This window comes from Haemorhous mexicanus, chromosome 2, assembly GCF_027477595.1.
Source record: "Haemorhous mexicanus isolate bHaeMex1 chromosome 2, bHaeMex1.pri, whole genome shotgun sequence".
In the NCBI taxonomy this organism is placed as follows: Eukaryota; Metazoa; Chordata; class Aves; order Passeriformes; family Fringillidae; genus Haemorhous; species Haemorhous mexicanus.
Window position 1 is genome coordinate 32,346,862 of NC_082342.1, and position 13,624 is coordinate 32,360,485.

Consider the following 13,624-nt stretch of genomic DNA (forward strand, 5'->3'; position numbering starts at 1 on the left):
ACAAAAAAGAAGCTACTACAAAGGCAGGACAGATCGCACTGATGACACACAGGGCATGGCCAGACAAGTGTACTGTGTACGTGCAGCCACCTCCTTCTGTGCCTTCTTCCTGTCAGTTTTTCCCCATGGCACTTCCCATCCTTGATCACTCCTCTTTCCTGCCTTTGATCTCCCCCCTACACATCCCATGCCCCTCAGAGGGGAAACTTCCCTTTAACCCACAAGGTAATCCTTCCCATTGACTCCACTGGATAGGTCTCCTACCCAGACACCAAGGCTATGGTCCTCTGATAGCTCTGTGAGGAGCAGAATTACTGCTTCTCTATCCCAGCATTGTTATTCCCTGCACTCCTTGGTGTTTGTGGGCACAAACTTTTAATAACATGGTCTAGAAACAGCCTCTCACAACAATGCCTACAAACTAGCAACAACTACAGTAAGAAAAATAAATGGATGATTTATTCTCTACTCATTCTATAGAAAACCTCAAGACATTTACTGGATCAATTTGCAAGGAGTCATTAAAGATTTTCCCCAAACTGGCAAGAGATCAAGAGTAGGTTTCAGGTCTCTGAAGTGTACAAACATTGGTGCTTACCACAAAGAGAAGTTTCACCTGCAGTGACCGTCACAGTACCATGCTTAGGACCATAAACATCAAGCACAAACACTTTCTGAGAAGCAAGAGTTAGGGGCAAAGCAAACAAAGTGTGCACTTTTATTGCTTTTACTTTTACCCACCTCTGAGTGATACGTAAAGAAGACTACAATACTGCTGTATGGAACTGCAGTCTTGCACTGTTTTAAATGAGAGCTATGTTTCCGGCACACAAAAATATAAGCCTGGAAAGGAGGCCAAGAGGTGGAGAGAGAAAGGCCATGTTCAGACTCCTGCTCTCTGGAGGCTGGGTGGAATAGCCTTACATACATTTGGCAATGTATAAAAAAGCTGTGCAATGGCAGTTCTACTGCCCAAGACAGCAACTCTCATGGGTGGCTGAACAAACACAGCAGACACAGGTTAATGGAAAAAACCCACACATTTTATTGAATGCAAACAGTGGTTGGACAGTGCTGTTATTCAGAATTTTTGTTCAGTTTGAGACAGTTTCTAGTCCAGGAAATGGGGCTCGGTGCAGTAACGCTCAGAGCCAGACAGTACATTGCAATTACACCGCGGCTTTCACCGGCAGCAGTGAAAGAAACCCTACTGGAACAGGAGACATTCCTCAGTCTGCTGAATCCTCATCCACGCACTGAGACGCCTCCTCACCATGTGCTGCCCGTCCTTCTGACGGCCTTTATTTGTAAACATGCATTCTTTGGACTGCTTTGCTACTCTGATTCCCAGCCTGGCTGTCCAGAAACCACACTGGGAAACAATTAATTTTGGGAAGGGGAAGAAGACTATTTTTTTTAAAAAAGTTTCCAAACTCAGAAACAGAGTAGTATTTCAAACACTGCCAGTTTAATCTGGCTAAGGGGAAAAAATAGACAAGACAGTTAATCAGTAAAATCCATTAGAGACAGAAAAGCTATAGCAGGTTAGCTTTTTCCAGCAACAGTAACAGATTCCTACTACTTTATGCCTCCACACTCTAACCCAGGTGAGGGAGCAGGCAGAGGAAGACATCCTGATAATGAGGTGTCACAAGATATAAAATAAAAGAAGTGGTGCCGAGATGCAGGCTTCCACCTTCTCAAGTCAAATCATCGTTCTTGGCTCCATGGAACTGAAGAATGCTCTCAGCCCTTCCCAGCACCTGCCACCAGGCTCTTCTTGCTTCTTCCACCAGGCGGTGGTGGAGGTCTGATCTTTCTCCTCCAGACTCTTGAGGGAACAGCGACCGTGCACTCACCTTGATCACAGCTCCCAGCCTGGAATACGCTGTGGCCAGGAAGCGGTGGCAGGAGAAGAGGACCTTTCTTGGTGGGTGTGCAGAGTGAAGTCTAGGAGCAGTGAATCCTACATGAGTGAAAAACTGCGCTGGCATAGTCTCCATTGGAAGGGGTCTGCCTTGTCAGGCAGAGGGGTAGGACAATTGCAGGGAGGGGAGGAGTACTGAGTGCAGGGCTCTTGAGGGAATGCCCCCTGCGAGCTCCTCAGCGCGCTGTTTTTGCACGGACGGTGTGACACTTGATACACAGCACGTGCCCATCCAGAGGAAAGCACCCATTCTCATCTGCTTCAATGGACAAGGGCTTCCCACAGTCCTAAACAGGAAAACAGGGAGCTCAGTGATGGCCAAGAAGAGGGTGAAGGCATTCAAGGACATAAGAAATGCCCCCTCAAGGTCAGGACAATCGCTCTCAGCCCACTGCTCTGTCCCTGGTGGTGCTAATGGGAGATGCTGTTTTGAGGGGAGAGCAATCCCAGCAAGCTCCCCTCCTACAAACAGCTGATGTATTGGGGTGTTAGAGAATGCAACAACCCTGCACAGTCCCTGTGTTCAGGCCTGTGAACATCTAATCTTTTTCTGAGCATGCTTCAAAAACACTCTGGATTCATTCAAAACAACTTCAATGTTTGGTCAGCACAGACAAAGGTGCCCAGTTGCTGGTGATAGGCACAGGAGACATGGGAGGAGTGGGGCCACCAGGCTTACCTCACACTTGTAACATTTCATGTGGAAATTTTTCTCCAGTGCAACAACACGCACTGTCTCATCCTTTCCAGGCTCTGGCATGATAGGTTCACTACAGACTGAGCAGCGTGGAGCATACTTCCTGCAACACACAACCATGGAGGAGACCATGACCACCGTGGTGACATTCAAGGGAGGCTTCTCAGTGCTATTCAGTGGCATTAGCAGCAGAGGAATAATAAACGTTTAGGTGGAAACACATCTTCATACTTTGCCGACACATTTTTAACCTCATGTCTGTGTCATGACAGACCACATGGGCAACCCAACCCCACACTGCAGCAAAGAGAAGCAGGTGTGAGGGAATCTGCCCTCTCTCATACAGTACATGCAGGTGCTCTCTCCATACCTGTGGTAATCATCCACACAGTGAGGCTGGTTGGACTGGTCCACAATGAAAGAGGTCCCCTCCAGGGGGGTATGGCACATCACACAGGTGAAGCACTGGGGATGGTATGAGTTACCAGTGGCCTTCAGCATCCGGTCTGTGATGGTCTGCTTGCAGACACTGCACTTTTCCAAGGTGCTCTGAGCCCAAAGAAAACAAGTAAGACACATAAATCCAATCTCCCACCCCTGAGGCTACACCACAGAAAGCAAAAATGGAAGGAGGAAGGGAAAGCAAGAGAGAACAACCACAGAGAGCTCAGTTCTCTTCAGCAGCTTTCACCCCAGTGACTCACAGCATAGCAGTCCTCGCAGAAGGGCTTCTCATCCACATTGTAGAACTGCTGCCCCTGCAGCTGCTTCTCACATTTGAAGCAGGTGAAGCATTCCACGTGGAAGAGGCGGTCCAGGGCCCTCACAGCTGGCTGGGTTCGTGACAGGGGCTTCCGGCAGAAGCCACAGAGCTCTGTCAATGGAAAAGGAAAGGGATCAGGAGAGATGAAAACCCAACACAGTCTTGATCCTCCTGCTGTCCATTGAAGGCACGCACCAGAAGTTGCAGCCTCTGCTGGGGGTGGATGCTCCATATCCTTCATTAGTCTCTGGGTCAACTTCTCCAGCTCCTCTACCTCCTTCATTGTCAGACAGGAATTCCCCCTAGGTGGATCTGCACTGGAACCTGTGGGTTTATGCTGCAGGAAGAAGAAACATTAAATCCCAAAAGACAGACTCCCTCCCACCTTGTCCCTAATTAAGCTATTTCCCTAGCTTTGCAGGTCCTCTCTGTTCATCTCTAGGAACAATTTGCCATCCACTGCGTTTGATTCTTCCCACCTTCACATGAAGTCCTACCCCTCTGCACTACAGTCTCTATAGTTACATCTCTCCTTCAGATGGGTAACAGCCTCCCATAGCCTGGGACAGATCCACCCTCATCCTCCCAATTTCACTCCCAGTGTGCCCATCCAAAGACATCAGTCCCAGGGCTCTTTCCCTCACCGTGTCTCTTGCAGCAGCAGGTTGTTCCACTGGGCGTGGCTTCTCCTGCACTTGGGGTCTTTCCTTCTGCTGGGCATAGGTGAAATTGGGGGGCTGCGGTCGAGAGGAGGGGCCTGAAGATGAAGGGGCTGTGAACTGAGTCTGAAGGGAGGTAGGGTATCTTGTAGAATTTGAGGGAGCCATTGGAACACTGTCACCTGATTTGGACACAGACTTAGGAGAGCCAGCAACAGGAGACGGAGTAAATTTAGGGGTAGGCTGAGCAGAAGGGAGAGAAGGGGGTGGAGGGACTGGTGCTTGGGGCTCCTTGCGTTGCTGTGGGGCTGCCCATGGGGTTGGGGTGGGGTTCAAATCCACCCCAGGGGGCTTGAAAGATGAGCTTCCACTTGGCTTTGGCATGAACTTAGAAGGAAAGGAAGGAGGAGCATCTTTGGGTGCAGATGGTATTTCCACAGGGGCTTTTGGGGCCAATGGTTTCTGCAGAGAGCCTGTGGATCCCGGAGTTATCTGTAAAGAGAAGCAGCAGAGAGAGAACAGGCAGGTATCAGCAAGGTGGAAGAGAAAATATGCCATCTATAGCAGTGAATCAGCCAGCAGCCATCCCAGACCCAGAACACGAGGGGTTTCCACACTGTGACATGTTTAGCAGTACTGACAAGCTGCAAGATCCACGTTTTCCAGTCCTTCATCAACACTTCCGTGCTATGGTTTATCCACCTACTTTAATCTTCAGTAGCACCCTTCTCTCTACCTCTGTTGAGCAAACCAGTCACCTCCTCTTCCATCTGCAACACTCTGGACAGCTCACCCGGGATTTGAAGGGGTCATTCTTCTCCATGTCATCCAACATTACAGACAGTGATTCAATCTCAAGATCAACGCTGCTCATCTTGCCACGTACCTACACGGCCATCCATGAGGAAAAAGGTAGCAGAGCATGTTACAGGACCAGCCACAGAAATGGGTGCATCATTCCCTTACAATAGCTTATTTTGATACTTTCAACTGTGGTACAGATCTGCTCCTTGCTTTGAATGGATAAAAAGCTGGCGAGGATGAACAGGACACAGTCTCAAAGGTCTACAAACAGTGGGAAAATGCACAGCCCAAGGAAGCTCTCAGACAGATTTAGGTGGGAAAAGACATCTGGATGTCTGTAGTCCAACACTCTGCTCACAGCAGGGCTAATTCCCAAGCAACACCAGGCTGCTCAAGGCCCCATGCAGACGATTTCACAACATTCCCAATGATGCAGGTTCCCCAGTCTTTCTAGGCACATGTGCCAGCAATGAGCCACCCTTGGAGTGGAACAAGGTTTTCTTCTGTCCAAGGGGAACTTCCCTTGCCACAACTTCTGTCCATTGTCCCTTGTTGTGCCCGAGTAAGAAGAATCTGTCTTCTCTCCAGCCCTCCTTTAGGTATTGCAGACTCCAGTCAGATCCCTGCCTTGGCAGCCTCTTCTGCTCCGACCCCCAAAGGCTGCTGTGACCTTGCACTGGATTGCATCTCATTCAGTATTCCAGAGGGGTTATTATACCGAAGAGCCCAGCTGGATGCAGTCCTCCAAGATGCAGCCTCACTAGCACAGAAGGGAGGAGTATCCACTGTCCTTGTCCATCTCTCCCAGGTGCAGCCCAGCCTGTGGCTGGCCTTTACTGCTGGCTCGCATTCAACTCTCTGTCCACCGGGAACCCCCGGTCCTTCCCCACAGAGCTGCAGCCCAGCCAGCTGACCCTAACCTGTGCTGGTCCAGTGGCTGGTAGCATTTCCTGCTTTCCCAACTCACAGAGCATCACACACAAACCACACTTCCTTGGACCTCACTCACCTGTGGGGCAGGAACCTTGCTCATAGGTCCTTCATCGAACATTGGTGGAGGAGGAGGAGGAGGTGGAGAAGGAGGAGAAGGAAAAGCTTCATCTGGGGCTGGTGGAAAAGGTTCTTCAAAGGGTGGTGGGGGTGGTGGAAATGCACAGTTTGAGAAGCTTGTATCCTCCCCAGGTGGAGGAGGAGGTGGCAGAGGCAGGTCTGTGGGGAAGAATAAAAATAAGAGCAACTTCAGATCATTTCTTACTCGTAGCCAGGAGGGTTCTTGAAGGTATTGCAGCAAGCAGGATCACAGAATCACAGAGTAGTTTGGGATGGAAGAGACCTTAAAGAATATCTGTTTTGAACTTCACTGCTATGGGCAAGAACGCCATTCAGTAGATCAGGATGCTCAGGGCCCCATCCAGTGTGAGCTTGAACACTTACAGAAATGGGGCATCCACCTCTCTGGGCAACCTGCTCCAGTGCCTCATCACCCTCTGAGTAAAGAATTTCTTCCTGACATCTAATCTAAACCAGCCCTCTTTCAGTTTAAAACCCTTGTCCTTTTACTATCTGAACACATAAAATCTCCATCTCCCTCTTTTTTATATCCACCTTAAGATAGCTCTGGGGAGAACTTATGGCGTCCTTCTACTTTCTCTTCTCTAGGCTTACAAACCTCAGCTCTCTCAGCCTATCTTCCTAAAAGAGGTGCTTCCATCCTTGGATCAGCTTGTTGGAGTGAATCTAGAGGAGACCACAAAGTCCACGTCTTTCTTGTGCTGAGGACCCCAGAGCCAGATGCAGCATTCCATGTGGGGTCTCTCAAGAATGGAGCAGAGAGGCAGAATCTCTCCCCCATCTGCTGGTCACACCCTTTTCGATGCAGCTCAGGATTCCATCAGCCTTCTGGGCAGTGAGTGCACACTGGTTTCCCCGTACTCATGGGATCTCAGCACCCATCAAGGACAACTGAACTCCACAGGCTGTTTTTCACCTTGTCCAAAGCTTTTCATAATCATTTAATCTGTCCTCAGCAGCTGCTGTTACTAGTCACTGGGCAGAGTTGTTGTATATTTGGGAAACATATCTCCCTATGCTCTTTGTCTCATTCCTTCCTCATTTGTCTCATTTGCTCCTTGTCTCATTCCTTGGTCCCCAGCACACCCTTCTCTTGCCAGTAACTGGGCTCAGATTATTGAGCCCAGGGTAGCATACATGGAATGCCAGTGGACAACCCAGGACCCTGGAGAGCCTGTGTTTTCACACAAAAATAAGCTGGCATCTCATAGCAGCATAGTAAGCACTGCAAGAAACAAGTGGGGGGGAAAAAAACAAGCTGAACAAATTACCTCTTATGTGTATAAAGAATCTTTGAAATGTCTTTGTTTTTCTGGGGGGTAAAACCAGCTTTGATTTTTGAGGCTAGTATGTCTTTACACCCAATATACATTATGACATGAGAAATTTTCCAAAACCCTTTTAAGCAGGCTGAAAGGCATCAGAGCACCTCAGTTTTCTAGAAAACCACACTGCTTCTACCCATTCATATTTGCCAAAGATGCACAACAGGCAAAACCAACCATCTTCTACTACAACATGGACAAATAAATGTGAATCCTCTTCCCTTCACCACGCAGGGAAGAAAGCATCCTCCTATCAACCACACAGCAAAGAACATTGAAGATGAGGAGGTGTAACTTCCACAGGCTTTCTTCCAGACACCCACCTCTCTTCCCAGCTAGCCCCAATGAGCAGTAGTGTGAAAGACCAAACTTTTCATTGCAGCTACTCCAAGTGCAACTTTAAACAGCAGTAATCAAATTGTCTCATCTCTATATCCAGCTGCTGTCAACAGGCTTTATAAGGACTTCTCGTCTGTAACCTAAAGGAGACAATACTGCCCTTTTAGAAAATGAAAGCCAAAATCTTATTAAAATCTTATTAGCCTGTGGAATGCATAAACTGCCCTGGTATGCAACACCTCTTCCAAGCAAGCCTTCTTGTGCTGCAGAAATTCTGCTGGGGGAGGAAGTAATACTATTTATTTTTTTCTTTGAAATTACAGTTTGGGACCTAGCATGTACATGCTTGCCTTTTGGTTTATCGAAACCATAAGAAACAAAACCCTGATCTGCTGTTGCATTGTTTCAGATGCACTAAAAGCCTGTTTTATGAATTATTCACAGGACAAGAAAGTTCCCCACAAAGCTGTTACAACAGATTTACAACAGAGTAATCAATACTAAACATAACATTCCAACAGCAATACTAACTTCGCCATCCTGTCATTTAAGACCAACAGTCCAACTGCTACGGCTCTGTATCATACTACATTTTGTTTGGGGAGTGCAAAGAAAGGCACAGAAGGACTGAAGATATGCACCAGCAGAGGATCAAATCAGATGCATTTCTCTCATGACTGAGTTTTGGTGGCTCATCTGTACTTCAGCTGTCTTGCTGGCAGCCCTTACCCAACGATGACACAGCAGCTTACAACAAATGGTTCTTCTGCTAGTTTTTCTGTCTAGTTACTCCATAAGGCCCACTTTAACAACAACAGGAGAAGCAGAGCAAGCAGCACCTAACTGTCCACTCATACTGTATATTGAAAAATAATTTTTAACATCCATCTGTCCACTTCAGGTTGTATTTGCCTCAGTTTGAGACCTTCTGACAGACACAGCCCTAATCCAGACAACTACAGCACAAAATGACAAGTCCTAAGACAGGACCTTGGTTTCCACAGACACAAGATTCCAGCCAACAACGTACAAGAAATAGGTCATTACACTTAGCTGGTACAATTTTAGGAGGCAGAAGCACCAGCATGTCCTTGTGACTTCACAGAAATGGGAAAAATGGCTTAATCGTTTTTCTCCTCTAAGCACAGGACCAGCCTTCCTACCATCAGGTCAGCTGCCCACCAACTTAGCACACTAACCTGGAAAATATCAGTGTTGAAAGTCTCTGCTAAACAGTGAAAGAAAATAAATTTAAACCAGCAGCTAGCATTCTCTGAACACTGTGTGTCCTGACTGAGGCACACCCTTTACTTGACAGAGCCTTGGGGAAATAGGCAGTATCAAGCATTAGCAAAGGGTCCCTACAGAAATTTCTGTGGTCCCATGCTGATCAAGTGTTCAAACTACAGAGTCACACAACCAGTAACCTGCATCTTAAAGGCCACAAAATCAACCAAGCAACAAAACACTGAACAAAAAAAACCACTCCACCACTGCAGGAAACAAAAAAAGGTCACACAAAAAAAGAAAGAAAGAAGTAATAAAACCACAGTGAAACAAGAAGTCCCTCTACACAGGAAAACCCAACCCAAACCACTAGGAAAAAGTACCAACTGTACAAGCCATACAAACTAAACTCCAAGTCTCACTTCCTGTTTATCATCACTGCCACTACTTTTTCACGCAATTTTTTCTCCCTTCTCTTTTCCAGCATCAAAGGTGGCAATTGCAGAGTCCACATGAAGGACAGTCAGAGATAACCAACTTGACCTAGGACCAACCAACAAGGAGAAAAGAGTGATTCATCACTATCAGGGTCAATGTCTCTGCAACATACTTGCTCTCAGACATGCTGGCCAAAAACTGACTGCCATTACACAACTGTGCACCCAGGGAATACCGTGAAAAATCCACTGCATTCCTCCAACATCATCAGTGCAGTGCAGGACAGCCTCCCCCTCCTTTCCTAATGGAGACACTGTGTACTTGGAGATCTCTTTCCAATCCATTTATCTCGTTATGGAACCTGCTAGCCTCTACAGCAAGAATATCCACCACTTATAGCAGTTATGCCCCTGTTCTCATATTCAAACCAGCTACAAACCTCCCACCCTGAGAAGTCAGAAATACATATTCACATCTGCCATGCCAGCCTCGACCTACCTTCTGCCAGCAGGGACACGGGGGGTAGTGGAATCTCCCCCACCTTCCCTATCTGAGCACGCTGGGCACCAGGACCAGGAGGTGGAGGCAGCGGCGACTCTGACGCACCCCCAGCCTTGAAGGGGTTCACCTTGGGCTTAGGAGCAACCACAGGTGCAAACTTCTTCTGTGGGTTGTAGAAGGAAGGGGTAGAAATGTTGATGCTGACTGTGGACGTCATGCGGGTCCCTGGGGCACCTGGGGAGGCCATCTTCTCAGCACCTAGCAGGAGAGAAGAGGGAGGAAACCTACATGAAGTCATCCTTGGGAAAGAGTGGAAATTAATGGAGAAGAGTATGTGAAACAAAGGGATAGAGGAATTTACCTCGGGCCAGAGGCCGAGGTGCCTGAGCAGTGCACTTACAAGACCAGCACAGGAAAAAAGAAGAACAGAAACTGCAGACAGCTCGAATGAGCCATCACACTTCACCATTTCAACTCAGAATGGCATTAACAACAAATGGGTTCTTGCAACAGAGAAAACCCAGATTTCCACTGCACTGCAGCCCTGCACCTGTGGTGACCCGAAGGAGGGTGATCCCCCGCACCCCAAAGGATGCCCCAGAAGGGGAATCAGCATTTCCTCTCCCCCTTCACCCGATAATGCCAGCCGGTTCCTCCCGAGCCCAGCCTGAGACAGCGCCAGCAATGCCCCCTCTCCCCGGCACCCCGCACCCTTTACCTCCAGGCCCCTCCATGCCGCCGCAGCCCGCACGGCCGGGCGGGAGAGGCTCTCCCGGAGCTGGCCGATGCCAGCCCGTGTCTCCCGCCTGCCCCGGCCGGGCTCCGCCGCCCGCTCCGCTCCGCCCCCGCCAGGAAGCGCTCCCCGGATGCCGCCGCCCCCCGCCCGCCCGGGGCTGTGAGGGCAGCCCCGGCCGCCGGGCCGAGCCCCGGGCCCCGCGAACGCAGGATGCCCGGCCGGGCCGGCTGTGCGGGGAGCGGGGCTGTCCCGAGCAGAGGCGCATCCCTAGGACTGCCCCGGTCCGGCGATCCAGGCCAGCAAGCTCACCCGTGCTAGAAGCCTCCATGGATCCAGACGCTTTGTTGTAAAGCCTGGCATGCCCACAGCCCTCCTAACACCCCGGCACAATAGGGCTGCCGTCAGCACGGGGGCTCCGTGCCAGCTTTTCGCGTTGGCACGTCCGAATCGGCCTCTGCCACGGACAAAAACAGCTGCTGCCACAGACAGCCCTGGTGCCACAAACATCCGCCCACCCCCGATAACCCCTGGCTGCTGCTAAGGACTGCCTGCCCCATTCCAAGCGCTCCCACGGCTCGGTGCAGTGTGGCACCATACAGCAGCAACCTGTCCCAGCCTCTCGGGTCATAAGCGTGTGGCAACACGGACAAACAAAGTCCATGCTGCTGAACTTTTCCTTCCCTTTGTGCCGTGCTGATAAGATGTATACACTTGGACAATTCTTCTGGGAATTTCAAAAGGAGAATGAGGCTGCAACAATAAGCAGGAGCCAAAAAGCTGTGCTGAGCATTCCCCCTGGATTCAGAATTGGAAAGGGCCAAGGCAGAAGAGTAATTAGCAAGGTCTGTCCTCATTCCTCCAAAGTTTTAGGGGTCAACAGACTTGCCAGTCAGAAGGGATTGACCAACTCCCTCCATTCTGCAGTTCCACCAAGCTTCAGAAGCTGTTAAAAACACCTCCAGCCTTTCTTTCTTTCTTTTGCCTCCTCCTCCATTATTTCACTAGGGTGTAATGAACCACTTGGCAGTAGTTCTACCAGATTTGACAGGATTATGAGCAGAACACTCCAGTGACAATGTCACTTCTAATCACAGGGTTAGTCAACACAGTCTGGGGACATTGGCTGCTTCACAAAAAACCCCACTGGCTTTGCAACCAGCAGCTGCCATCTCCCTGAACCCAAAGCAGCCCATTTCCCGGTAGGCTGTGTCACACTTAGGGCACTTGCCACTCAGGGCTGTCTCCACCCAGCAGCTGCCCCTGCTCATCCTCACTGCTGGTTATCAGTCCACCCACACACAGACCAAACTGGCTGAGAAAGCTTGGCCTTGCAGAGAGTCCCCCCTCCAGCCCCGGGGTGCTGCCGATGCCATCTAAGCCTTACCAGAAACACACAGCTCACACGGGTCCTGTGGCGCAGTTTGTGAGAGCTGTGGGAGAGGGAGTGTCACGCCAACAGAACTAATCTCAAATCTTTCTCATCCTCACATTTACCCCGAGGGAAGAGATTTTTCTACCTGCTCTAACAGCATTTAGGATGACTCAAGTGGAGCTACGAAGAAAGATGCCCCCAAAGGCCACAGTCAGGATACCTAAGTTGACTCATACACCGTTTCTTTCTGAGAGCAGGAAGAAGTAGGAGGACAGAACCAAGGGACACTTCCTCTAGCAAGAGGGTCAATTCCCAGGTCTCATGGTGGGTCTGCCACCTGTTAGACATCTAGACAGCTTTCACTTCTTTGATGCCATGACACAACTCCCAACAGCTCTGCTCCTTTCCTGGGGTAGCAAAACCAGGAGGAACCTGAAGAAGCAGACAGTCAAGTGACATTTTTCACTTCTGTTGGTAAAAGCAAGTTTGGCAGCAGCCACGCTGGGAGCCCATATAGCTCCACACATAACATCTGTACTTCCCCATCGGCCAACTTCCTCCTAACTGAGGAGAGCCAGAAGAGAACAAAAAAACCAAAACAACCAAAAAAACTCCACCAAAACAAAAAAATCCCCACAAACAAACAAAATTATTAAGATTAAACGGATTCAGGAGTTATGCTGCTTTTCATCCAGAAAGTTCTCCCAGCCTGCCCCAAAGTTACAAAGCTTCAAAGAGAGCAAAGTCTATCAGCTATACAAGCTGCAAGGTAAAGCCTCAGAGCAACCGCGCTGGGGGAGGGGGTTATTCGGAGCTACTAACTTCTCTCACAGATGCTGGGCTTGCCTCCTCCCTATGCAAGGGAGGGAAGAAAAACCGGGAAGAAAAACTCCAAAAAGCTATGCAAACATATTTAAAACGTTAGAAAGTTCTACAACTCTGCAAACACTTTCTCAGGGCACTCCCAGGGAGCCAGAAACTCATAAATTAGGCAAATTTCATGCACAAAGGGCCCCAGATTCCTCTCTCTCGCACATCTGGAAAAAGGCTCGCGAGGTGTCTCGGTCATCCAGGCTCACACAAAAGAGAGCTTGTCCCGAGCAGAGCCCGGCAGCACCCCCTCCCTATCCCCCGCTGCTGCTGGGGCTGTGCGGGAGCGCTGAGTCGCCTCCATTCCACCGGTACGGAAGAAAACTCACCACAGACACACACACAGACACACGAAACTGCTTTTTTTGTGGAGGGCCAAGCAGCGCGTCCCCCCCAAGCCAGCACCGAGAGCGAAGGGCTGTGTCCGAGGCGCGGAGCCGTGCGGGAGGGAGCGGCAGGAAACCCGCACCCCTCCCCGCCACCCCCGGGGAGAAGTCAAGGGCTTTGTCGCCAAGCCGAGCGAAGAGACTCACCTCAGGGGGAGCGGGAGGTGCCGCCCCGGCAGTAGCTGCGGCTGTCGGGGCCGGGCTGCTCGGCTGCCCCGGCCCGCCCGCCGGGAGCAGGAGCAGCAGCGAGAGGCGGAGGAGTTGTCGAGCCCCGGCGCTTCCTCCCAACTCGCGAAAAAAGCCTCGCCCAGGCAAAGTTGTTTGACCATAAAAGGCGCGAGGCCGCGGCACAGCTGAGCTCACTCGCTGGGGAATGTGGCAATGAGGTAACGGGGGCCGGGGCTTGCCGGGGCAGCGGCCCCGGGCCCTGCCGGCGGGGAGGGGGCGAGCGCTGTGCCCGCCGGCGGCCGCCGACCAGACGCGTCCGTCGGGGTTTTCCCCGGCGCCCC

At 50.3% G+C, this 13,624-nt stretch overlaps 1 protein-coding gene across 4 annotated transcripts; it reads right to left on the reverse strand.

Annotated features, from left to right (window-relative positions):
- Nucleotides 1-1,021: 1,021 nt before the first annotated feature.
- ZYX (zyxin) lies at nucleotides 1,022-13,418 on the reverse strand. Of its 4 annotated transcripts, none has more exons than XM_059838260.1 (10): nucleotides 13,263-13,418; nucleotides 9,749-10,009; nucleotides 5,860-6,059; nucleotides 4,840-4,932; nucleotides 4,032-4,538; nucleotides 3,583-3,724; nucleotides 3,329-3,498; nucleotides 2,995-3,173; nucleotides 2,607-2,727; nucleotides 1,022-2,214 (listed from the first exon to the last, which is right to left on the reverse strand). In XM_059838260.1, the coding sequence occupies exons 2-10, from the start codon at nucleotides 9,996-9,998 to the stop codon at nucleotides 2,104-2,106; spliced, it is 1,773 nt and encodes a 590-aa protein (XP_059694243.1). In that variant the 5' UTR covers nucleotides 9,999-10,009; nucleotides 13,263-13,418; the 3' UTR covers nucleotides 1,022-2,103. The 4 variants fall into 4 exon arrangements, with proteins under 4 accessions (XP_059694243.1, XP_059694240.1, XP_059694242.1 ...); XM_059838257.1 differs by lacking the exon at nucleotides 13,263-13,418 and adding an exon at nucleotides 10,797-10,830; XM_059838259.1 differs by lacking the exon at nucleotides 13,263-13,418 and adding an exon at nucleotides 10,470-10,575.
- Nucleotides 13,419-13,624: the final 206 nt, after the last annotated feature.

Bases quoted from the DNA above. Each gene is read 5' to 3' on its own strand.
- ZYX (XM_059838257.1), bottom strand. The intron at 4,933-5,859 runs GTGAGTGAGGTC...ATGGCCGTGTAG, and splicing joins GCAAGGTTCCTGCCCCACAG to GTACGTGGCAAGATGAGCAG. The intron at 2,215-2,606 runs GTAAGCCTGGTG...TTTCCTGTTTAG, and splicing joins TGAAATGTTACAAGTGTGAG to GACTGTGGGAAGCCCTTGTC.